Source organism: Ranitomeya variabilis, chromosome 4, assembly GCF_051348905.1.
Source record: "Ranitomeya variabilis isolate aRanVar5 chromosome 4, aRanVar5.hap1, whole genome shotgun sequence".
In the NCBI taxonomy this organism is placed as follows: domain Eukaryota; kingdom Metazoa; phylum Chordata; class Amphibia; order Anura; family Dendrobatidae; genus Ranitomeya; species Ranitomeya variabilis.
The window spans coordinates 53,876,237-53,903,695 of record NC_135235.1 but is presented as its reverse complement, the minus strand read 5'-3'; the positions used below and the strand labels follow the sequence as shown (position 1 = coordinate 53,903,695).

General features: G+C 43.7%; 1 protein-coding gene across 1 annotated transcript in view; it reads right to left on the bottom strand.

Moving 5' to 3' along the window:
• Window positions 1-27,459, bottom strand: part of ADGRA1 (adhesion G protein-coupled receptor A1) — an 847,935-nt gene that overhangs the window by 735,094 nt on the left and 85,382 nt on the right. Inside the window, exon 2 of the mRNA XM_077258539.1 lies at window positions 11,409-11,480. Coding sequence (XP_077114654.1) covers window positions 11,409-11,480 — 72 coding nt within the window. The remainder of the gene's footprint in view (window positions 1-11,408; window positions 11,481-27,459) is intronic.

Here is a 27,459-nt window from a genome sequence, read left to right as displayed (position 1 = left end):
GAAAATATCACTATTATATACGTGAATAGTGTCCATATCAGTGTTATATACTTGTTATGGCGCCCCCTGCTGTCCTCCTGATTGGAAACAGTACTGTTATATACTTGCTATGGCGTCCCCTGCTGTTCTCCTGAACAAGTGACGGACAAGCAGAAGAAGTAAAAGTACAGCAGCCCAGTAGAAGTCGATGATTGTCTGCAGCGCTCACGTGACATAACAATGTCATACGAACCCCAGCAGATGAACGCCAACTTCGCTGGAATGGCGTCAAGGCTGGTGGTGAGTATATATTTTTAAAATTTTACAATGGGGATTACATCATTTAAAAAGGAGTTTTCCAAGTAGTGGACAACCTCTTTTACAACTTTGCTGCAGCCGCTGAATATGTAGTAGAATAAGAGACTAAAGGGTAAGTTTTCTTCTTTTGGAGAGTGACATGTCATGTTTGACACTCCAGTATGAGGAGACTTATAAGTCATGCAATGCTCCTCTGGGAAATTAAATATGCAAATTGTCTCTTCAGAGAGGAAGAGGACAAGAACTCTAGTGCCACCTACTGGTAGAAGCAATCCAAAAGTCAATATTGACCCTTTAACGAGCCTTCCAATATGAATTATCCTAAGTCATGTGGCAAGGCTCGTTAAAGGGTCGATATTGACTTGTAAGATTGCTACTTCTAATAGGTAGCAGTAGAGTTCTTGTCCTCTTCCTCACTGAAGAGACAATTTGCATATGTAGAAGAATAAGTATATACATACATATGTATAAGGAGTGGTAGGACCTCTCCAAGGACAGCGGGTGCCAGCTGTGTAATACAGCTGACATCCACCTGTAACTGCAGTAATAAGAGCGAGCTCCCCTGTGATGCCCCTCATGTACATTAGTGGGACCCGGACTCAATCTGCCATCTACATTTTTCAGCATTTTGACGTACATACAACTTTTTCACTTAATTTTGTTCCATTTTGGGGGAAAGTCCCTTTAGACTATTGTTCAATCACATCCAATACTTTATTGAAGTGTTTTGTGATAAGTGGTCTCATTTTAGAACAATGGTTCTAAGATATCCTTTAGTATATTAAAAAGTTCTCTGTCTAATATATTTTGCTTCCATTCCCTACTGCTTCTGCTTGCTGTCAGTGAATTGAAAACGTATTGTTTATATTGAAGAGGTTCAGATAATGTTCAAGTAATATAAGAGCACAGCTTGATATAGGGAGAGTTCGGAGACACTTAAAAGGGTTGTCACTCTATCCTCACAGCATGCAGTGTGCGTGCTGTCACGATTCTCCGGTGTTGGGAGCAGGCAGTCATGTGACTACAAGTATGTGATTGGCATACTTCTGGCTACATTCCAACTAGTCGTGCCTAGCCTTGCTTAATACACTTGAACTGAGCAAGTCTAGTCGGCATATGTGACTGCATGTAAGCAAATTACATGTTTGTGGTCACGCTCCCTTCTGCTCCCAGTGTCAGTGTAAGGAGATGGACATATTGCCCTGTTCCCCCTTGAAGAGATCAGTTTTGTGTACAGTGTAAAGTGTAGTGTGTATAATGTCATGTGTGATTGCGATTTAGTGTATTGTAATGTTTTGCACTGTACTGTTAGGAAGCTGAGTTCTGCCCAGCAACAGACAGTAAGTAGGGTAATACATAGTTAAGTATTGGGACTAGCCCAGAGAAGGAGGGGCTATGTAGCAGGGTCAGAGAGGACTTCCTGGTAGTGACTCAGACAGGACCTAGCTTGCAGCTAGAGCAGAGGTTTGGACTGTGTGCTCAGCAGAACCACATGTATTGGGTGTTCTGTGGCAAGAAAGAAAGGAGATCAGGACAGAGATAGCGTGATCCTGAAGAATAGACCGAGACAGAGAGTGAGATAGTTACAGAGATGCAGAGAGGACAGTGCCAGCTCAGAGAAGACTGATCAGACAGCAGAGTGACAAAGTGAGAAGGGTCTGGAGAAGGCTCTGAGTAGCTTGCAGCTCATAAAGGTAAAGGTTCAGGATGGAATAGAACATGAGACCAAGGAAGTGCACCAGGCGGGTGTTCTCTAAGAAAGCTTGAAGCTGAGTCCTGCCATATTGGCAAACCCTCTCCTCTACGAGGAGACTCAAACGTGGAATCGTGGAAAGAGGGAATGATTTTCACGGACTGTACTGTGGTGCTAAGCTGGGTGGTGGTGAAGGAAATGAGACCCGTGGAGGTAGGAATGTGTGAAGCCGAGGAAGTAATGAGACACTGTATTGTGATGCTCTATATAAATGAAAAAAATATGTGAAACGTTACTAGTTACATAGTTGCATAGATTGAAAAAAGACCTAGGTCCATTAAGTTCAACCTTTCTCCTCCAATTGTACTGTACATTTTGTCTTTAATTTAACTATAACCCGCAATGTTATGTGTATTGAGGAAATCATCCGGCCATTTTTTAAAAGCTGTCATAGTCTCGGCAATTACTGCCTCTTGTGGTCGGGATTTCACAGTCTGACTGCTCTAACTGTAAAGAACCCTTTCCTGTTTAGCTGCCGGAATCACCTTTCTTCCACCTGTAATGAATGCCCCCTGATCCATAGTATGGTCTTTGGATCCATCTCTTGTAATAATCTAGTTGCCGCCTTTGAACTGACTCTTATTTCTAAATATCATCTTGTGATTTCTAAAGTTGTAACAATACGCTGGGATCGTGGTATTTTATCTCTCTTTTCATACATCCTAAAATCTTGTTTGCTTTTGCAGCTGCTGCCTGACATTGAGGACTGCTGCTCAGCTTACCTGTAGCCAGAATACTCAAGCCCTTCTCCTGTTCTGTAGTCCCGAGTATACTCTCATCTAATGTATATGGAGCAATAGGATTACTCCGTCCTAGGTGCATTATTTTACATTTATCTACAATAAATCTCATTCGCAAAGTGTTTGCCCATTCAGTCATCTCATCTAGATGGTCTTGTAATATTGTAATGTCAAGGTCAGATTTTAATATCCTACATAGTTTGGTGTCATCAGAAAAGATCCCTGCGGTCCCCACTGCTCCCATAACAGATCCCTGTGGTCCCCACTGCTCCCGGTACAGATCCCTGCAGTCCCCACTGCTCCCATAACAGATCCCTGCTGTCCCCACTGCTCCCAGTACAGATTCCTGCGGTCCCCACTGCTCCCATAACAGATCCCTGCAGTCCCCACTGCTCCCAGTACAGATCCCTGTGGTCCCCACTGCTCCCGGTACTGATCCCTGCGGTCCCCACTGCTCCCGGTACAGATCCCTGTGGTCCCCACTGCTCCCATAACAGATCCCTGTGATCCCCACTGCTCCCATAACAGATCCCTGCAGTCCCCACTGCTCCCAGTACAGATCCCTGTGGTCCCCACTGCTCCCAGTACTGATCCCTGCGGTCCCCACTGCTCCCGGTACAGATCCCTGTGGTCCCCACTGCTCCCATAACAGATCCCTGTGATCCCCACTGCTCCCATAACAGATCCCTGCTGTCCCCACTGCTCCCAGTACAGATCGCTGTGGTCCCTACTGCTCCCATAACAGATCCCTGCTGTCCCCACTTCTCCTGTTACAGATCCCTGCTGTCCCCACTGCTCCTGTTACAGATCCCTGCCATCCCCACTGCTCCCGGTACAGATCCCTGCCATCCCCACTGCTCCCGGTACAGATCCCTGCGGTCCCCACTGCTCCCGGTACAGATCCCTGCGGTCCCCACTGCTCCTGTTACAGATCCCTGCCATCCCCACTGCTCCCGGTACAGAACCCTGCGGTCCCCACTGCTCCCGGTACAGAACCCTGCAGTCCCCACTGCTCCCGGTACAGAACCCTGCGGTCCCCACTGCTCCCGGTACAGAACCCTGCGGTCCCCACTGCTCCCAGTACAGATCCCTGCGGTCCCCACTGCTCCCATAACAGATCCCTGCAGTCCCTACTGCTCCTGTTACAGATCCCTGCTGTCCCCACTGCTCCCGGTACAGATCCTTGCTGTCCCCACTGCTCCCAGTACAGATCCCTGCGGTCCCCACTGCTCCCATAACAGATCCCTAAGCCCTACTGCTCCCATAACAGATCCCAGCTGTCTCCACTGCTCCCATAACAGATCCCTGCTGTCCCCACTGCTGACTATATCCCATTTAGAGAACGTACCATTTATGATGACTCTTTGTTTGCACTCACTATCCTGTGTACACAGTTGCCACGCAATGGCTGTTTAGTAAAGTATTGCTTGTTAAGGACTGTTGGTCTCCTTTCATTAACTGGTAAACATCTGGTCTTGGCAAAGTAGTGTCATCATGTGGCCTGCACCGGCGTAGCGCCCTCACAGTACAAGTCCACGCATCAAGCCAGAATCCTCACTTTCATGTAACGTGCCAGGGCACAGGAGACGAGTACATCTCCCATGGCTACCACCCCGCATCACGTTACATCGGCACTGGAAAATCCTGACTGCATGCAGTGTGCGCACTGTGAGCATTCACAAGTCTGCAGTTGCAGAGTGACTGTAGACTTAAACCCCAAGCCTTGACAAACCCTTTAAATGGTACTTGGCAATGCTCCCGAACTTTTGGGAGATTCTCAGAGAAAGATTAAAAAAAGATGGACACTCGGAAGACATTGGAATACCTTGCAAACATCAGGAGAACCTTCTCGGATGCAGCAGTCCCAGAAGATTTGTTTCAAGGAGGTTGCATGGTTGAGGCTTGAAGTGTGATGGCCTAAAGAAGGTGCGACCCTGGGGAATAACTTTCAGTGCACACATCACACACTGTATGCTTTATTTATTGGATAGTAATGTGAAGAACTTCTACACGATAACCACCCTGTGTGAATTTACCCTATTCTTACCGTTCACAGACAGCAAGTTGAGATCTTTAAAATAGAGAAGAACTGAAGCACAAAAATGGAAACATAACTTTTCATCCAACATAGAATAAACGTTCATTGCCTTAATTTTCCCTTTCATCCTTTTTCATAAGAATAACACTCGACAAGCAGTGAAAGCTGAAGTTATGTCTGTTCATAACAGAAATAAAGTTATAGATCTTTACAAAGCAGAAAACCTTTAGTGCAGCGTAAAAGCTGATATTTTATAACTGCAGCTCGGAGGGTCATAAAAATAATAAAGAATGTTTACAAGGCATCAACAATCCAATTGGAGAAAATGAATTTCAGCAAAAAAAAAGAATAATTTCTGCCATTACCAATAACTGATTTCTTTATGAAAATGCAGGTGGAAATAGTGCGAGAAAAGTTGCATGAAGCCGTATGCCCACAAGCACAATAAAGGGGTTTTCCAGTTAAAATAATAAACTGAGGTGTTACTCGCCCCTCTCAGATCCAGAGCTCTGCTACTACTCTGGTCTTTGTTGACAGGCTGCAGTGTTAATGTCATGATTACAGTGCACGTGACCGCGGCTAACAATCACTAGGCTAAGGGATAAACGGCTCATCTACATCTACTTGCACATGGAAACATGAGAAGCAATGGAATGAAACTGAAAGAGAGAAGGTACAGATTAGATATTAGAAAAAACTTTTCGACTTTGAGGGTGATCAATGAGTGGAACAGGCTGCCACGAGAGGTGGTGAGTTCTCCTTCAATGGAAGTCTTCGAACAGGCTGGACAGACATCTGTCTGAGATGGTTTAGTGAATCCTGCATTGAACAGAGGGTTGGACACAATGACCCTGGAGGTCCCTTCAAACTCTAACATTCTATGATCCTATGATACTTCTGAACCCAGCAATTGGCTGTAGCAATCATGTTTGCTGTATCGATGATGTTATCAATGCAGCTCTTCAAGAAAGACTGGAACAGCGGTGAAGAGGCAGCTCTGGAACTGTTGAAGGAAAGTAATGGCAGAGTTTATTATTTTAAGCTAGCAGATGCCAATGGGGATGGAAACCTGGAAAATCTTTATACACAAAAATCCCTTTTATAAGGCTTTTCCAGCCTAGGAGTTAAAGTCTGCAGTCACTCATTGTGTCTTGTGAATCCTCACAGCGTGCACAGTGCACGCTGTCAGAATCCTCTGGTGTCTGTGCCAGGGTGGAACGTCATGTACCCGCAAGTATGCAATTTGGATACTTCCGGCCACATTCCGACTAGACATATCCAGACTCGCTCAATTCACTTGTCTGCATGTGACCGCATGTATGTAAATCACATACTTGTGGTTACGGCAGCGGCACACATGTAAGGGTCCTGGACTCCAACAGAAAGTCTGTAACAGAACCTTACACCGGCATTTGCCATTCATTATACTGGTGTCTTCTCATATGGCAAAGGGGCCTTTAATGATGATGGTGATTAAACAGCAATAGGCTACATCACTAGTGCATTGGGAAGATCAAGCACAAAAAATGCTGAAAAATAAATCATGTTAACAACACTTAAGGCAGGTTTCTGTAAGTTTGAAGCTATTTAAAGACTAACTAAACTTTTTATCTGATTGATCAGACTTTTCAAAGTTATACATTTTTATAATATACTTCATTATTTTCTTTTCCCTCCTTCTCTTCTATGACTAGCCTACAGTGCTGTTCTAATTCCCATTCTCTCGCTGCAATGTTCTAAGGATATAAAATAAAAGAATGTTTTACACGGACGGTGGGTGCCACCTCTTTTACTTATTCTAAACATATGTTTCAATTCACAGAAACTGCTCCTTTAGAAGCTGCTTTCAAATGCGGCTGTTTGGGAAATAGTCTGTGTAACCTAGAGGACTTTCTCTCTGTCAGTATGGGATAAGAAGAAAACAGGCTCAGAGGTGAAAGTCCCTTATGCAGACTGTTTGAATGCAGTGCACAAATATGCAGAGCAGCAGTTAAAAGCAGCATCTAAAGAAATTTCAACTGGGCATTGAAGTAGTACTGAAAAATTTGGGGATGAAGGATATTGTAGACCTGAATTTGTAATATAACTTTTCTGCATACATGCCCATTGTGCTGAAGACTACTGACTTCTGGAAGAGTTGACAGATTCCTCAAACATTACTTAGGTTTCTCAGAATAAGGAATTTTTTGGGCACCCTGCAGTGTCAAGGAGGATTGAAGTGACGTTTAGACATTGTGTGAGGAAGGTATAGAAGTGGTGTGACCTCTAAAAGGGGGCATGGCTGTTACCAAAAATTCTTACAAAACAACCCACCTCACAGATGCCCACTATGAAAAGTTTGCTTGCATGCTTTTCTGAGACACATTGTTAAACTGTTTGTTATAGTGTCCCCTGCTGGTGTCTTGTGTGTAAATATCACTGTTATATACTTATTATACCGCCCCCTGCTGTTCTCCGGTGTGTAAATATTACTGATACACACTTATAGCTCCCCTTTCTGTCTGCCTGTGTGTAAAAATTACTATTATATGCTTGTTATCTAAGTGACTGCAGACTTGTGAATCCTCACATTGCGCGCACTGTGTGCTGTGTGGATCCTCTGGTGCCAGCGCTGGGAGCAGAAAGGCACTTGACAGCAAGTATGTGATTTGTATACATGCAGCCAAGTGCCGGCTAGACATGTACAGCCTCACTCAATGCAAGTGTATTGAGTGGGGCCAGACACGTCTAGTTGGAATGTGGCTGGTCACATGACCGCCCACTACCGGCGCCCGCAGTGCGCACGATGTGAGGATTCACAAGTCTGCAGTCACATAGTGTGACGGTAGACTTGTACCCCAAGACCGAACAACCCCTTTAACTCATTATAAAAAGAATAAGTATAATTGAGCTTTATGTAAAACCACACGCCGAGAGGAGACAGACTATTTTCTGCCACATTTGTACACTGCCGTCATCAGTGAGCTACTATGTGCGGAAACATAACTCTCCCATTATCACCACACATTTCGGAAGGACTTGTCTCCTGTTCAGCAATATGTCTCCTTTCGCCCCTCTTCCTCCCCCAGCTGTTAGATTTTCGGGTCCTGTTTTCAATTATACAAAGCGTTATGTGGCTCCAATTACACAATCTAATTATACAGCACAATTACAAAGAGACGGTGCAGTTTCAATTACACAATGCCTAATAAAAACCATTTCATTAAATGGACTGCCAAGGTTTCGCAGCTCCGACGCGAAGGCCAGTTCTGTGGACTCAGCTTTAAATAGTTCAGCAAAGAATCTGTTTCCTGCTTAGTCAGACGAGTTGCCGGCACTTCACAAACGCCTGCTTAAAGGGTCTCTGCGTATCCTCAGGAACGGGAGTAGGAATGATTTTATTTAATTACTGGCTACTGAACTTCCACTTTGGACGGAGTTATCCAGCGCTCAGGCCAAGCTATCTTCACCAAAGCCTGAGACATTGATATGACATCAGCTGTTTCTGCCATATACTCGTACTCCTTATTAATACTAGGCTTTGGCCACCTTTGCTACCAACTGATCCAATAAATCTAAAATAAAAAATGAAGGCTCTTAGGATATTCTTAATCAAAACTGTATCCTATCGTGTTGTGTGTAAGCACCTATGCTCAAATATGTGTCTCCATGGCTACAGACTACAAAAAGCAATGTGTAGTCAGATCGAACAGTCATATTTTTTTCCATTGATTCCTTACTTTCGATAATCTACTGAAAATACATTTGCAAGAAGTTTGGGACAGATTAAAGGGAGTTGGACTAGAGAATCACTCTACAAGGGTTTTGCTTTATGGTCATAGACTATAATTAAGTCCTATGTAGTTTGTCTTTAATCTGGCAGTTGTACAGTCAACAGATTAGCAAAAAGTAGGGAATCAATGGAAAACAATGTGACTGTAAGATCTGAGTACGTGGAGGTAGTTTATAGCCTGTAACTATTGGGTGTGGCAGCACCGTGGCTCAGTGGTTAGCACTGTTGCTTTGCCCCGCTTGTGGGAGTCCTGGCTTCATATCCCACCAAGGACAACATTTGCAAGAAGTTTGTATGTTCTCCCTGTGTTTGCAGTGGTTTCCTCCAAGTTCTCTGGTTTCCTTCCACTCTCCAAAGGCATACTGATTGGGAATCTAGATTGTGAGATATATATATACTGTAATAATATATAAGATATATATCTTTGTACTGGGTTTTCTAGTGGACAGAAAAATATTTAGATTTGAGAGTCCGCAGTGGTTGACACCTCTTGACGGCTAACTAAAACGATGGTAACAAATAGCAAACTTTCGGGACTACTCAGGTCTCTGAGTAGTCTCAAAAGCTTGCTATTTTTTACCGTCTTCTTAGTTAGCCATTAATAGGTATCTCTGAGGACTCTCAAACCTAAATGTTTTTGCATAGAATAATGTCATTTTTTTTAGTCTTGTGCAGAAACAATCTTTTTTTAATATAATACATTAAACCTAATGTTACCCTCTCCCGAAGTCTTCACATTATACACTTTTCGCCTGAGGAAGCCACGCTTTCAGGTGGCGATACACGTGGGGCCTCCCTCCTCTCTTTAACATCATGCTGGCAATGGGTTCACACATTCTCTTGATTCCTTGAGTATGTGATTCATCTCTCTCACTGGTTTGTAACCCATTGGCTTTTCATTACCTGGTTACCTGGTTCTAGACATTTTTTGTGCTCCATGCTTTGCTTTATTGGACATTTATGGTCCATTCCAGTAGTGTTGCCTCATCATTGTGACAGTTGTTCTCCACATAACGTTTTGTCCATTTGGACTGAATTTTTTCTTCTTCTTTACCAACATATTAGGCATTTGATCAGTACCATGTCTTTTTACTCTTTGATCATAGTATATGGTCTTCGATCTGTTCATCCTTGATGGGTTTGCATTACTGTCCTTATTTGATATTATTATACTATTAATCTTTATAGCCACTGTATGTGTTAACTATAAACCGGTAGTGTTTATTTATTCACCATTATTGAGATATATATATATATATATATATATATATATATATATATATATATTCTTTTGCCTAGCACTTTGGAGGAGGTCAGTTTTAGGTCCTTATTTGGACCTCAGGTGATGTTTTCATATGGCCAATTTTTGGCTTATTTAATTGTTTTTAAGTGTATCTTTTTGTCTCTATTGTGTGTCTTGTTTGTATAAATATATAATAAAACGTATATATTTTCAAATATTATTATGGTTTTTATTGTAGGGTTGATCGGGACCTTTTTTGCTCACTACTTTCTCTTGGTGTCTTTGTTCATATACTGTATATTTGTGTGTGGTCAGTGATCCCCCTTCAATAATTGGTAGTGCCCTCAAGTTCTTGCATTTTCACATTATACAGAAAAGTCCATGCAGTGTACACTAAGTAGCGATCATGGGACCTCATTAAATAACCTAATCCTCCAAAAGTTGCAAAAATGTATAGACTCTGCAAGAATGGATTGGATCATGTTCAGCCAACAGACCAGAATTCTTAATAGAAAGTAAACTTGAATCATCCTTTTAAAAACTATACTTGTCCCAAATACTAGTGAGTACAAACACATTGTCTCTGTTAAACTGACGTGTAATAAATAGCTTATATTCTAACATTTATTTGTCTAAATAAATACTTTTTACTTTTTCTTCTGTCATTTATTGTGCTTGTGTTGTTTTGGTTATGTCAATCAATTTGGATTTGTAAAAACATTTTTAAATAAAATAATCGCAATGGTTTAGTTTAACAGAACTAAACACCCTTAGAGCACATGGGTGGATAAGTAGCAATCGTGGGATCTCATTAAATTAACCAAATCCTCCAAATGTTTTAGCACTGTGAAGTGTATAGACTCTACATGAATAAACCAGCCCATGTTCGTGGTAAATGAGTGGAATTTTTCATACAAAGTAAACGTGAGTCAGCATTTGATATTAAAAGCCAGACTTTGCCCAAATAAAAGTGAGTATAAGTACATTGCCTCATTGAAACTGGCATGTAATGAATACTTTACATTCTATCATTTATTTATTTATGTAAACATAATTTTACTATTTTTTACTGCCATTTATTGCGCTTGTGTTGCTTTGAGTTTGTCAATCAATTTGGGTTGGAAAAAATGTTTAGAAATAAGATAATTACACAGTGGTTTAGTTTAACAGAACTAAGCACCCTTAGAACACATGGGTGGATGAGGTAATTTATCTGAACTTATAAGTACTTCCTGAAGAAAAGCTGGGAAAAGATAAGGACTTTTCCTATAACTACATATAGCTAGAATGACAGGTTGATGGTTGATTATTTTATTCTTTTCACTATATGTAGCTGGCCTTTTGAGAACATCGCCTTCTTCAACTTTTATTTGTTTATTTATAGACACGTATTCTTTTCATGAACTTTCTGGTTCATGTTGTTTTTTTGATGTGAAAGTCAGGCAGTCTAGAAACACTGACAAGTGAAATGCATTTGAGGCTCTGATCCTAGTCACCCAGGTACCCACTTCAATTGTAGCAACTTTTCAACTCTTGCTAACATTCAGAATGAAATTCGTACTCACAATTTCTCAAGGGAGTTTAATCCAAGAAAAGATCTATTCTTTACAAGAGATATCTTGTTATTGCTGAGAATTCTGTAAAAGAACAAAAAAGAGAAAACTGTTAGCAAAGTAAAGACATTTCTTATTCTTTCCTCGCAGATTATGGCATCATATGCCCACTCCATGTAATTCAGCCGTTTGCTCACATTATGGTAATTTTATACAAAGTTAACCAATGACTCCAGTAAAAAAATGTTCGAAAAGTACTGAGTGTTTCTTTATGGGGTTTTCTAAGATCACCCATTAATGTCCTATTTTTAAGATAGGCCATATATGTATATTAGGATCCAAAGAGTCTTATTCCCAGGAGGGCTGAGTTTATTGTCATAATAAGATTATGCAGTGAAAATAATAAAGGGGTTGTGACACCTATTCTGATCGATGCAAGCAGAGAAAGAAATAAAGACTTTATGTACAATGTGAGAAGATGCACAAGAAACCAAATGGAAAACGGAATAACGGCTTTAAAATATATATATATATATATATATATATATATATATATATATATATATATATATATTTTATGACTTCTTATCTATTAATCTGCATAGAAGGGGTCAGACTGGATCAACTGCGGTCAGATGTTCTATTGTCTTAGTTCAGTCCACAACATAGTCAGGACAGGCCGGTATTACATTGCCCAGGGACCCTATCAGCAAAGCATCACCCAGCCAGACCCTACACAGCTGTAACAGGTCCAATGTGTTGGGAACAACAGGGGTGCACACCATCAGCAGCCAACATCAGCTACCAGTGAGCAGATCAAAACTAATTTCTGCTAAGACTACAACTTATAGGTAAGGTTATATAAACAATCAATGGTTAAAGGAATCTGTCAGCAGGTTTTTGTTATGCAATCTGAGAGCATCATGATGTTGAGGCTTAGACTCTGATTCCCATGATTTGTCACTTACTAGGCTTACTAGGCTGTGTGCTTTTGTTTCAATAAAATCAGTTTTTTATAAGCAGGAGACTATCACTACAGGACTAGGTGTCTCGTGCCTCCTAGTCCACCTGCTCTGTGTAACTCCGCCTCCACCATTGATTGGCAACTGTTTGCCAATGCATAGTGTACACAGGAAGTTGCCAATCAGTGGTGCAAGAGGCATACAAGGCTCAGCGTTCAGATCTCTAGATCTGCAGCAGAGAAAACTGTGATTGTATCAAAAAGACAGTATGCAGACTACAAAGTGACACATTGCTTGTGTCAGTTGTCTGTCCCTACATCATGCTGCTCCCAGATTACATAGCAAAACCGTGCTGATAGCTTCTCTATAAGATTGCTTGTGCTGATTTAATAACTTTCTGTGCTACTTTAACAACCTCCCAGCTCCTCTTCACATAGTAAGCTATAGTATGCCAACATAGTGTAGTGTTTACCATAATATAAGTTGTGCTTCGGCTGATGCAACTGTATTGTGATAGATAGAAGCTGCACTGTTGATTTGGAATCATCCAGTAACTGTAGGAGTTAAAATGACTATAGCAGACAGGGAGTGGTCAGCCCCAAGGGATGCTGGGAAAGTTGCTATTGTGTCCTGGACATCCTAGAGCAAGGTGTGTGTTAGAGAGTCTTATGTAAGACTGAAGTCAGACAAGCTGTATACACCAGTTATTCCTAGGAAGCAATTACTGTAATTATAGAAGCAGTGAGGACAGCCAGGAGCATCTTTATTACCACAAGATAGAAGTGAGAGAGCTACAGCACCAGACTCATCCCCCTCCTTCACCTCACTGCATGAAAAAGGTACAGTTCTGCTTAGGCTAAAACACTGCGTGTGAACAGAAGCTATCTGTAAAGAGAAGTTATCTGTAAAGAGATCTTAATATATGTTGATGGGACATTGAATGAAGAGTAGTGATACAGTGTGATGCTTGAATAAAACCCTTGTGATCAACTTCAGCTCAGAACTGTGTCATACCTGTGTGCTTATGAACCACTACCTCTACTATACTGTGAAGAGTTATGATCAATGGTAAGATTTCCCCAGAATCCCAAAAATAACTCATGTTTCCTTTGTATCATGCTGATATCCTGAGTGACGTGCCTGCAACACTTTGCATCATCTTGGTTGAGGTGGAGAAGGATGACTATAAGTCTCATCAGGATACCTTTTATGGTACCATGCTATCATACATGTCTGACAGCTATTCCATTCCAGTGTCAGTTGAATTCCAGCCAGAGTACACCTCATTCTACTTAATGTGCTTCTGAACAGGTGATCACCTGAACCAAATCTTATTTAACGAAGGAAAGTATAAAAAACCCTGCTGTGGTGTTCACAATCCACTTGCAATAAGCTGGATGGCAAAACAAGTGCTAGTAATATCAGAAAAGTAATAGGAATGAAAAAATAACGTTTAACCATGCCAAAGGAGTTGAAAAGAAAAGTCTTGAGTGAGGAAAAGAAGGGCTCAATTTTGGCTTTTCTAGCAGTGGGACACAGTGAGCGTCATGTTGCCTCCATCCTTAAAATTTCTAAGATGGCAGTCCATTACAACGAGGTCAAGAAGCAGACATTGGGGACAACAAAGCTACAGATCGGCAGAGGGATGACTGTCATCTTATTCAAATATCACTCAGCAACCGCAGGATGACATCAAGTGACCTACAAAAGGAATGGCAAATGGCAGCTTGGGTGAAGTGCATGGCAAGAACAGTTCATAACGGGCTCCTAGAGGCAGGACTCAAGTCATGTAAAGCTAGAAAAAAGCCTTTCATCAATGAGAAGCAAAGGAGAGCCAGGCTGAAGTTTGCCAAAGACGATAAGAATTGTATCATAGGGGACTGGAGTAAGGTAATCTCTGATGAGTCTAATTTTCAGCGTTGCCCAACACCTGGTCATCTAATGGTTAGACGGAGTCCTGGAGAGATGTACAAGCCATAGTGTTGTGCACTGTGAAATTTGGTGGAGGATCGGTGATGATCTGGGGATGCTTCAGCAAGGCTGGAATTGGGCAGGTTAATCTTTGTGAAGGACATATGAATAGTGTTGAGCGATACCGTCCGATACTTGAAAGTATCGGTATCGGAAAGTATCGGCCGATACCGGCAAAGTATCGGATCCCATCCGATACCGATACCCGATACCAATACAAGTCAATGGGACTCAAGTATCGGACGGTATTCCTGATGGTTCTCAGGGTCTGAAGGAGAGGAAACTCTCCTTCAGGCCCTGGGATCCATATTAATGTGTAAAATAAAGAATTAAAATAAAAAATATTGCTATACTCACCTCTCCGACGCAGCCTGAACCTCAGCGAGGGAACCGGCAGCGTTGTTTGCTTAAAATTCGCGCTTTTCTTTCCTTACGTGAAGTCCCGGCTTGTGATTGGTCGCGTGCCGCCCATGTGGCGGCGACGCAACCAATCACAGCAAGCCGTGACGTAATTTCAGGTCATTCAGTATTTTAAAATTACGCTCCGGCTTTGTGATTGGTTGCGTCGCAGTCACATGGGCGACGCAACCAATCACAGCAAGCCGTGACGTAATTTCAGGTCCTTAAGGATTTAAAAATTACGTCCCGGCTTTGTGATTGGTTGCGTCGCAGTCACATGGGCGACGCAACCAATCACAAGCCGTGACGTCACGGGAGGCTGGACACGCGCGCATTTTAAAATGCGCGCGTGTCCAGCCTCCCGGCTTGTGATTGGTTGACCGCGACGCAACCAATCACAAGCCGGGACGTCACGGGAGGCTGGACACGCGCGCATTTTAAAATGCGCGCGTGTCCAGCCTCCCGTGACATCACGGCTTGTGATTGGTTGCGTCGCCCATGTGACTGCGACGCAACCAATCACAAAGCCGGGACGTCATTTTAAAATCCTTAAGGACCTGAAATTACGTCACAGCTTGCTGTGATTGGTTGCGTCGCCCATGTGACTGCGACGCAACCAATCACAAAGCCGGAGCGTAATTTTAAAATACTGAATGACCTGAAATTACGTCACGGCTTGCTGTGATTGGTTGCGTCGCCGCCACATGGGCGGCACGCGACCAATCACAAGCCGGGACTTCACGTAAGGAAAGAAAAGCGCGAATTTTAAGCAAACAACGCTGCCGGTTCCCTCGCTGAGGTTCAGGCTGCGTCGGAGAGGTGAGTATAGCAATATTTTTTATTTTAATTCTCTCTTTTACACATTTTTACATTAATGTTGTTTCGATACCGATACCCGATACCACAAAAGTATCGGATCTCGGTATCGGAATTCCGATACCCGCAAGTATCGGCCGATACCCGATACTTGCGGTATCGGAATGCTCAACACTACATATGAATCAAGCTGCATACAAGGTTATCCTGGAAAAACAGTTGATTCCTTCTGCTCAGGCAATGTTCCCCAACTCTGAGGACTGTTTTTTTCCAGCAGGAAAATGCTCCATGCCAAACAGCTAGGTAAATCAAGGTGTGGATGAAGGACCTCCACATCAAATCCCTGCCATGGCAAGCCCAATCTCCAGACCTGAACCCCATTGAAAACCTCTGAAATGTAATCAATAGGAAGATGGATAGTCACAAGACATCAAACAAAGAAGTACTGCTTACATTTTTGTACCAGGCGTGGCATAAGGTCACCCAAAAGCCATGTGAAAGACTGGTGGAAAGCATGCCAAGAGGTACGAAAGCTGTGATTAAAAAATCATGGTTATTCCACAAAATATTGATTTCTGAACTGTTCCTGAGTTAAAACATTAGTATTGTTGTTTCTAAATGATTATGAACTTGTTTTTTTTTTTTTTTTGCATTATTTGAGGTCTGCAAGCAATGCATGTTTTTGTTATTTTGACCATTTCTCATTTTCAGAAAATAAATACAAAATGTATTGCCTGGAAGTTTGGAGACATGTTGTCAGTAGTTTATAGAATAAAAGAGCAATTTCCATTTTACTCAAAAATATACCTATAACGAGAAAAATCAGACAAACTGAAAATTTTGCAGTGGTCTCTTAATTTTTGCCAGAGCATATATAGTGTACATATATATATATATATTGTAAGGCTGCAGTAGCATCGTACGCAGTGAAGAGGCAGTGACCCACAAATTCAAACACAAAAGTCTCTTTCAATGTGTTTCTTCATAGCATTAAAGTCCATTTCACATAAATGCATATAACTTCAGTGGATATTATCAGTGACCACTGACCAGTTTACACCGGTTCAAAGCAATACATATCACATGGCTTTAGATTTGCGGTCCCTAAACAGGCCAGACTTCCCTTGTCCAGTTTCCCTGGGAGACCGCACGCCATCTCACAGTCTCTATACGTCTCCATACACACAGCCTCATATGTTGCAGACACTACACATGCCAGCCCTCCTCTGACTAGTTCTCATGGGTGTCCTGCATCGCTGTATCACCGTTTCTTAGACTCTTTACTCACACAGTCGTACACAGTTCAGGATATCCTCCGGATAGCAGCCGGGCACCATATCCACCTGTTTGCAATCGTTGCACATGCTAGTCCTCTTTCTGGCACAGGACATCCACCTCCTGGCACAGGACTGTCCACATCCGACTCCTTCAAGCACAGGACATCCACCTCCGGGCACAGGACTGTCCACATCCGACTCCTTCGGGCACAGGACATCCACCTCCGTGCACAGGACTGTCCACATCCGAGACCAGTACCATGGACAACTTGCATCCCTGTGTACGCTGCGGGTGCCAGGCTATTCAGCTGTCATGGGTGCTGGCTCTGCTGGCCTGTGCCTCCATGCACTCTGCAGACCAGCACACACCAGACTGACACTGACGTGCACCTCGCACACCTGACCTGACACCTGACACACCCATACCCCTTACTGCAGGGTTTTTAAACACACACACAAACCTGTGGCCTTCAGCCACATGGAAAACCCGGAACGGAAATCCATGACTCTCATGCACACCTATGGACTTCATCCGTCTGCATGCACATTCTGGGGAGCACAAACAGCGCCCCCTAGCTGTATCAGAGGCCACAGCCTCACAATATATATATGTATTGTCTTATATAGAATCCTCTGTTAGGAAATTAAGTAGAGAGGCACGTTAGGTGGTTTCTTTCTTTGGCAAAACAAACCTAAAAATCATATTACAGTCGCCCACTTCATGTGGTGCCGTCTCCCCGGCTGAGCATGATAATGCATTTTCTAATTAGACAATAATAAAACGAGCCATATGCCACCATGCCTATGTGTGGTACCAGCAAGATGAAGATGACTATGAATGATGAAATATATACAAATGTTATTTTCAATAAATACACAAATCCCAGTTGTATTCTACCACCAGGGTGGTGACACAAGTTATGAGCAACCCTAAGAGGAAAAACCAACTCCAAAATGAATAAATGGGCGAATAAGGAATATCTGATTCATGTGCTAAAAACACATACAAATTTTATTAAAATATTAAAATGACAATAGAGTAAAGTGACGAAATACAAAAACAACACAAACAGCAAGGTCATACATCATGGGGAGTAAAGCGCAAATAACTATCAGCCCCCATGGGGGGTAGAGCCGAAAGCTGTACAGAGATATCAGTCAACACACCCTGGTCAGCCCTGTCCGAATACATAATATGGCCATAGTAGACAATCAGCGTAATCATATAATGGCCATTAGGTATAGGAGGGGTCAGAGCTTACCAAGGATGGATGGATGACCAAGAGCTGGATGGCAGGACCCCAACGTGCATTTCGCATTTCCGCTTTCTCAAGGGGATGCCTGTCTATGCAGCACTTGGTTGTGTGCTGACATAACCAACCATGAGTATAGTGATACCAGTCCCAGGCATTTTAATGTCTCGTATGGCACACATAAGTCAATATTTGTGTCAAGCATTCAGCAAATCATTTATTTTGCGCCTTTTCTGATTATTTATGCAGCTGCGGTCCATGCGTCTTTTGTATATCCAGAATTTGCACTTGTTTATTAACATAATACCCAAAAAGGAATCTGAATAAAACTTTGCACATATTTGGAAAGTGAGATTTACCTTGTCACATGACTTAGGCTGGTTTCACACTTGCGTTTTGATCTGCAGCGTTTTAAAAAAAAATGCATGTGGTGAAAAAACACATGTAAACGCGGCAAAACGCCGCGTTTTTTAGACGCATGCGTTTTTGCATGCAGAAAAAAAGCGGCGTTTTGCCGCGTTTACATGCGTTTTTTCCTGCGTTTGCGTTTTTTAAACACATGCTGAGAAGTGTGTGACAGCTGCTAATCATCAAAATCAACTAGAAAACCCACTATAAACAGAAATAGCTAGGGTTAGGGTTAGGGTTAGGATCCCTAGTAACCCTAGGGATCCTAACCCTAACCCTAGGGATCCTAACCCTAACCCTAACCCTAACCCTAGGGATCCTAACCCTAACCCTAACCCTAGGGATCCTAACCCAAACCCTAACCCTAACCCTAACCCTAGGGATCCTAACCCTAACCCTAACCCTAAGGGTTAGGATCCTAACCCTAACCCTAAGGGTTAGGGTTAGGATCCCTAGGGTTAGGGTTAGGGTTAGGGTTAGGATCCCTAGGGTTACTAGGGATCCTAACCTTAGGGTTAGGGTTATCATCCCTAGTAACCCTAGGGTTAGGGTTAGGGTTTTCTTGTGTTTAGGGTTAGGGTTTTCTTGTTTTTTCTTGTGTTTAGGGTTAGGGTTTTCTTGTTTTTTCTTGTGTTTTCTTGTGTTTTTCTATAAAAACGCATGCGTTTTTAACGCAAGCAAACGCATGTGCTTAAAAACGCATGCGTTTACATAGACAGCAATGCATTTTTTTGCCGCGACTAAATGCATGCGTTTTTTTGCGGCAAAAAAGCGCCGCTAGAAATTGCTACAGGTTGCATTTCTGCAACTAAACGCACGCATCAAAACGCATGCTAAAAAAAGCATGCGTTTTTAATGTTAAGTATAGAAAAAAAACGCATGCGTTTTTTAGCGCTAAAACGCTGCAGATCAAAACGCAAGTGTGAAACCAGCCTTAGGGTCAACATTGACTTGTAGGATTGCTACCTTCCAATAGGTGGCACTAGAGTTCTAGCTCTCTTCCTCTCTGAAGAGACAATTTGCAGAGCCGGAGAAGCACAGCTGAGCTGATCTTCAGTTCTCAACAATGGCCACCACATCATTGTGCTGTTCCCACTCTGCTCACTGCGCATATTCAGCCAATGCCACAGCTAACAATAGATGTCAAAACTCCACTGATCTTATATTGATGACCCAACCACAGTATAAGTCATCCATATCAAAAGCTTGGACAACCCCTTTTAAGTATATTTTAATCAACACTGTACACTTAATCCTCAAATGTATGGAATGTATTAATTAGAGAAGAGGAAATTAATTCAATGTAAATCATGTCCACTTTTAGGAAATTTGTTGGATAGGGCAAATTCCAAGAATTAGCAGTTTCATTTGCAAGAATCCTAAAAAAACAAATCAGCCAGAGAAGGTTGATATGACCTCACACGCAGCCGTGCTGCCTTTTACATAGTGCATTATAATGTTAAGTCCATATAAATTTGGACAGAGACAACATTTTTCTAATTTTGGTTATAGATAACCAAAAGATAACCACATATCCAAGCCCTTTCCACTTCCTGCCGACTTCAACTCAAAAATATTGCACGAATCCGTTCATTCCTCAACCAAGAATCTGCAAAAACCCTAGTCCATGCCCTCATCATCTCTCGCCTTGACTACTGCAACCTCCTGCTCTGTGGCCTCCCCTCAAACACTCTCGCACCCCTCCAATCTATTCTAAACTCTGCTGCCCGACTAATCCACCTGTCCCCCCGCTATTCTCCGGCCTCTCCCCTCTGTCAATCCCTTCACTGGCTCCCCATTGCCCAGAGACTCCAGTACAAAACCCTAACCATGACGTACAAAGCCATCCACAACCTGTCTCCTCCTTACATCTGTGACCTCATCTCCCGGTACTTTCCTACACGCAACCTCCGATCCTCACAAGATCTCCTTCTTTACTCCCCTCTTATCTCCTCTTCCCACAATCGTATACAAGATTTCTCTCGCGTATCACCCCTACTCTGGAACCCTCTACCACAACACATCAGACTCTCGCCCACCATCGAAACCTTCAAAAAGAACCTGAAGACCCACCTCTTCCGACAAGCCTACAACCTGCAGTAACCACCGATCGACCAAACCGCTGCATGACCAGCTCTACCCTCACCTACTGTATTCTCACCCATCCCTTGTAGATTGTGAGCCCTCGCGGGCAGGGTCCTCTCTCCTACTGTACCAGTTATGACTTGTATTGTTCAAGATTATTATACTTGTTTTTATTATGTATACCCCTCCTCACTTGTAAAGCGCCATGGAATATATGGCGCTATAACAATAAATAATAATAATAATAATAATAATAGATAGTGTTGAGCGATACCGTCCGATACTTGAAAGTATCGGTATCGGAAAGTATCGGCCGATACCGGCAAAGTATCGGATCTAATCCGATACCGATACCCGATACCAATACAAGTCAATGGGACTCAAGTATTGGACGGTATCCCTGATGGTTCCCAGGGTCTGAAGGAGAGGAAACTCTCCTTCAGGCCCTGGGATCCATATTAATGTGTAAAATAAAGAATTCAAATAAAAAATATTGATATACTCACCTCTCCGACGCAGCCTGGACCTTACCGAGGGAACCGGCAGCGTTGTTTGCTTAAAATGCGCGCTTTTACTTCCTTCCATGACGTCACGGCTTGTGATTGGTCGCGTGCCGCCCATGTGGCCGCGACGCGACCAATCACAGCAAGCCGTGACGTAATTTTCAGGTCCTCAATGCCTAATTCTAGGCATTCATGATTTTAAAATTACGTTCCGGCTTGTGATTGGTCGCGGTCACATGGGCGACGCGACCAATCACAAGCCGTGACGTCACGGGAGGCAGGAGACGCGCGCATTTTTAAAATTACGTCACGGCTTGTGATGGGTTGCGTGCCGCCCATGTGACCGCGACGCGACCAATCACAGCAAGCCGTGACGTAATTTCAGGTCCTGAATGCAGAAATAGGCATCAGGACATGAAATTACGTCACGGCTTGCTGTGATTGGTCGCGTCGCGGCCACATGGGCGGCACGCGACCAATCACAAGCCGTGACGTCACGGAAGGAAGTAAAAGCGCGCATTTTAAGCACAGAACGCTGCCGGCTCCCTCGCTGAGGTTCAGGCTGCGTCGGAGAGGTGAGTATAGCAATATTTTTTATTTTGATTCTTTATTTTACACATTAATGTTGTTTCGATACTGATACCCGATACCACAAAAGTATCGGATCTCGGTATCGGAATTCCGATACCCGCAAGTATCGGCCGATACCCGATACTTGCGGTATCGGAATGCTCAACACTAGTTATAGACATTACCACAATGAATTTTAAACAAAACAATTCAGATGCAGTTGAAGTTCAGACTTTCAGCTTTCATTTGAGGGTATCCACATTAAAATTGGATGAAGGGTTTAGGAGTTTCAGTTCCTTAACATGGGCCACCCTGTTTTTAAAGGGACCAACAGTAATTGGACAATTGACTCCAAGGCTATTTCATGGACAGGTATGGGCAATCCCTTCGTTATGTCATTCTCAATTAAGCAGATAAAAGGCCTGGAGTTGATTTGAGGTGTGGTGCTTGCATTTGGAAGGTTTTGCTGTGAAGTAAACATGCGGTCAAAGAAGCTCTCCATGCAGGTGAAACAAGCCATCCTTAAGCTGCGAAAACAGAAAAAACCCATCTGAGAAATTGCTACAATATTAGGAGTGGCAAAATCTACAGTTTGGTACATCCTGAGAAAGAAAGAAAGCACTGGTGAACTCATCAATGCAAAAAGACCTGGGCACCCACGGAAGACAACAGTGGTGGATGATTGCAGAATAATCTCCATGGTGAAGAGAAACCCCTTCACAACAGCCAACCAAGTGAACAGCACTCTCCAGGAGGTCGGCGCATCAATATCCAAATCTACCATAAAGAGAAGACTGCATGAAAGTAAATACAGAGGGTTCACTGCACGGTGCAAGCCACTCATAAGCATCAAGAATAAAAAGGCTAGACTGGAACTTGCTAAAAAAACATCTAAAAAAGCCAGCACAGTTCTGGAAGAACATTCTTTGGACAGATGAAACCAAGATCAACCTCTACCAGAATGATGGAAAGAGAAAAATATGGCGAAGGTGTGGTACAGCTCATGATCCAAAGTGCGGCAATCCAGGGTCCTGGTTGTCACAGTGGTGTTGCTTTCATCTCGGGGAGAGTGATGCTATGTTTGGAGGCAATGAAGGAGATCTCTTTATCAGGTAACACAATGCATGCAACATGTTCACACTCCAGACCAGAAGGGGGAGCTCTAAGCCTGTTTAAGGTGAGCTCCCCTTTAAACATCCTGATCTGAAGGGAAGAGGGGTTCAGTGAGTTCAGTTCCTGTCAGAGACACAGAGGGAAAGGAAGCGGAGGAGCCATGTAGCCTGAAGTGCTACAGCTCCTGGGAAGAGACATCGAAGGCAGAACTGTATAGCAGTGAGCGTGAAGGAAGTCATAGCAAAGGAGAGGATACCAGAAGGGGACCAGCCCTGCACAGGTTGCCTCCTTCTGATGCGCAGAATCCCGGTAGCCAGAACACCGAGGGAGTAACGACCTTTATGATTTGCTCCAGAAACCGGCAGGACAGCTAATTGCAAGTTACCTGTCCGCCCTACACCCAGGAGGCACGGTGGCAAGTTATGGAGGCTGGGGCATGCTAGAGTCCCTATAAACAGCCTCAAGCCTATCCTATATGGGGGACAGAGAAACACTAGATCTGTGAGGACCTTATGTGAAGCCATAGGCAGTAAGGGACTACACCACTGCAGTGCAAGGGAAGGCTATTGATTTCCACCTGGACAAAGGGGACTCTGGACTTGCCTCCAAACCGGCCGGACTCTGCCTGCCCTGTGATCTGGTGCCCTGGTGCCCTGGACTGTGGATGTTGAAGTAAAGGTAAAGAGACTGCAACCTTGTGGCCTCGTTCTCTGTGCCTCTCGCCATCCACCATCTACACACCGGGAAGCCCTTTGGATACACTTTATCTGTGAGAAGGTATACCATCTAGCTGCCATAACATCACCCCGGTGGACCCCTTAAAGCAGCGTCGGTCACCCTGACCAAATACCACAGGTGGCATCACGAACATTCCCCTTAAAGACCTTTCCCTTTTACACAGATGTCCCAGGGCCACGGACTGGGTCAGCCACCGTGACATCCCCCTGTGAACCGAAGGACCCGGTACCGGGTACCGAGTACCCCACGGCCGCATGGGGGCGCTCCAAAAGCATACCTCATCATCTGTAAAACACGGCGGAGGCAGTGTGATGGCTTGGGCATGCATGGCTGCCAGTGACACTGGGTCACTAGTGTTAATTGATGATGTGACACAGGACAGAAGCAGCCAAATGAATTCTGAGGTATTCAGAGCCGCCATACTGTGTGCTCAGATCCAGCCAAATGCAACCAAACTGATTGGTCGTCGTTTCATACTGCAGATGGACAATGACCCAAAACATAAAGCCAAAGCAACCCAGGAGTTTATTAAAGCAAAGAAGTGGAATATTCTTGAATGGCCAAGTCAGTCACCTGATCTCAACCCAATTGAGCATGCATTTCACTTGTTAAAGACTAAACTTCAGACAGAAGGGCCCACAAACAAACAGCAACTGAAAACCACCGCAGTGAAGGCCTGGCAGAGCATCAAAAAGGAGGAAACACAGCGTCTGGTGATGTCCATGAGTTCAAGACTTCAGGCAGTCATTGCCAACAAAGGGTTTTCAACCAAGTACTAGAAATGAACATTTTATTTAAAATTACTTAATCTGTCCAATTACTTTTGGTCCCTTTAAATACTGAAAGCTGAAACTCCTAAACCCTTCATCCAATTTTAATGTGGATACCCTCAAATGAAAGCTGAAAGTCTGAACTTCAACTACATCTGAATTGTTTTGTTTAAAATTCATTGGTAATGTCTATAACCAAAATTAGAAAAATGTTGTCTCTGTCCAAATATATATGGACTGGACTTAACTGTAGATGTCACATCATGTGGTAAATTACAGTCAATCAGGAGGATCTTTCAATGCCTATATAAAAGCCAAGGCAGGTAATGCAGCAGCAATTTTAGGATGAATCTGCATTGTGAGAAGCTGTTAGAGGTAATAATTCAGCAATAGAGATAGGGAGAGTACATATATAGTGTGTGTGTTGCACAACTACAGCAGTGAAGAAAGTGATTGTAGAAGTCTGTGAATGATACAGAGATTCAATTGCTGGGAGATGAGAGATTGAGGAAAACTGCCAATGATTGATCACACAGTGATTGTGTAGCTGGCATCTATTCTGTTGCATTTCAGCAGACTATGGCAAATACTACGGGCCATCATCTAGTGTGTGGGAATTGGCGATAGCATCTGCCTACCTGTCCATATTGTTCTATACTGTTTTACTGCTGCCAATGCTGATCCTCCTACACAAACACACATCTCTTACCTGTCCATTATGTAATATCCATACTGTGCTACTGCTGCTAAATGCTGGCCCTACACAGCCAGACATTTCCTTGCCAGTTGTATCATTTTATACTGTCCAGGTGCTGCTAGTAGACAGTCACGCATCTCAATGCTTATTCTGTTCTATGCTATACTATACTATGTTATGCTATACTGCACTGCTGCTGCTGGTACTACTAGTTCCGGTCCTACTCAGCCAGACATCTTCCTGCCTGTCCCATAATATTCTATAATGTGCAGTTGCTGCCACTGTCAATAGTCAGCCACACATCTTCTTCCTGCCAATTATGTTCTACAACTATTTTGTACTGCTGCCACCAGGGTTAATAGTCCTGACCCTACACAAACAAGTGGAACGCCCCCACAGTCGCAGGGCCGAGGGATACCCGGTACCGGGCATCTCTGTCTCAGTTCTGGGATTGTCACGTTGGCTAGACCCGGTCTGTGACCCTGCTAAGGGGCGTCCAATGAAAGTTGAGAGTGATGATGTGTGGTGCAGGGTACGATGAATAACGAGGACACCAGGTTGCAGTCTCTTTACCTCTTTACTGAAGGCTTCAGGATCCTCCATCCAGAGTACGGTTAACAGGGCTGTCTGAGACCGGCCGGTCCGATGGCACATCCAGACTTCCCTTTGCAGGTGGAAATCTGTGCCTTCCTTCTAGCGCTTGTGTGTTGTAGTCCTTCCCAGCTGAGCACCACGGGATAGTCCTCACAACTGTTGTGTCTGTTTCTGATGTTCCCTCACAACTGATTCTGATGTTCTTCTCCGTCCCCCAGATGATATGGCTAGGACGCACCCGTATGACGGGTAGGCCTGGAGTTCTTCCGGGACCCTAGAGTCGCCCCTCTCCCACTGTTGCCCCCTATGTCTGCTTAGGTGATTTAGGTGAGACAGCCCGCCTATAACTGACTGTCCTGCCGTTGGTTTGAAGTAAGGCTTGGAGCCAGTACTTCCTCGGCGTTTCCGGCCACCGGCTACACGCCTCAGTAGGATGTTGCCTCGATCTTACAGCACGACTCCTACTGGTGTTTTCTCCTTGTTGCTTTGATCTCGTTTCTCACTCTTCACAATAAACCTCGCTTCTTGTCCTTTCTTGGGGTACCACTGCGTTGAAGTGCAGGCGCGGTCCCGTAACATTCTTTCTGTTCGCTAGGCCTCTGTCAGGATCCCACCCCTGACAGGGACCCCCCTGAATCTTCCCCTGCAACACCCTCTGCCACAAGATGTTGCCTGGTTCCAACCCAGTCAGCTTTCTGTCTAACTTTCTATCTAACCCCCAGTTTTACCAGACTGTGAGGAGTGGCCTAATACATAGTGCCCTTTGCTCCCCCTGGAGGCCAGACTATGAAGTGTATTGGTGTCTGTGATACCTGGTCAGGTGAACTCCTTCAGTGCCATCAGACGTACCATCACTCCCCTTAGCGGCGGAGCGATGTTACTGCAACGACCAGGTCTCTGGGGCGCTGCACAAGCATCTACTTGCCTGTTCTATCATATTTTATACTGTGCGATTGCAGCTGCTGTCATTGACGATAGATAGCCATGTATCTCCTGCTTGTCCATTGTGCTGTATCCTATACAGGGTAAATAAACCAACAAATACTCCAAACAAGGGATACTTTTTATGCGGCTTTTCAAAAAGCCATTACTTCTTCATTGTCCAAAAAATACCTGGTGCTGATTCCAAGATAGGGATACTTTTTTCTACAGTAGTTAAGGTTCCTAAGAACACAGTGGCCTCCATAATCCTTTAATGAAACAAGTTTGGGACCACCAGAAGTCTTCCTAGAACTGGCTGTCCAGCCATACTGAGCAATCGTTGGAGAAGAGCCTTGGTGAGAGAGGTAAAGAATAACCCCAAGATCACTGAGGCTGAGCTCCAGAGATGCAGTAGGGAGATGGGAGAAAGTTCCACAGAGTCAACTATCACTGCAGCCCTCCACCAATCGGTCCTTTAAGGCAGAGTGGCCCAACAGAAGCCTCTACTCAGTGCAAGACATATGAAAGTCCACATAGAGTTTGCTAGAAAACACATGAGGAACTCCAAGACTATGAGAAATAAGATTCTCTGGTCTGATGAGAAGAAGATAGACCTTTTGGTGATAATTCTAAGCGGTATGTGTGGAGAAAAACAGGCACTGCTCATGACCTGCCCAATACAATCCCAACTGTGAAACCTGGTGGTGGCAGCTGCAGGGACAGCATGACTGGTTGTCATTGAAGGAAACATGAATATGGCCAAGTACAGAGATATCCTGGATGAAAACCTCTTCCAGAGTGCCCTGGACCTCAGACTTGGCTGAAGGTTCACCTTCCAACAAGACAATGACCCTAAGCACACAGATAACATAACAAAGGAGTGGCTTCAGAACAACTCTGTGACCATTCTTGACTGGCCCAGCCACAGCCCTGACCTAAACCAAATTGAGTATCTCTGGAGAGACCTGAAAATGTCTGTCCACCAA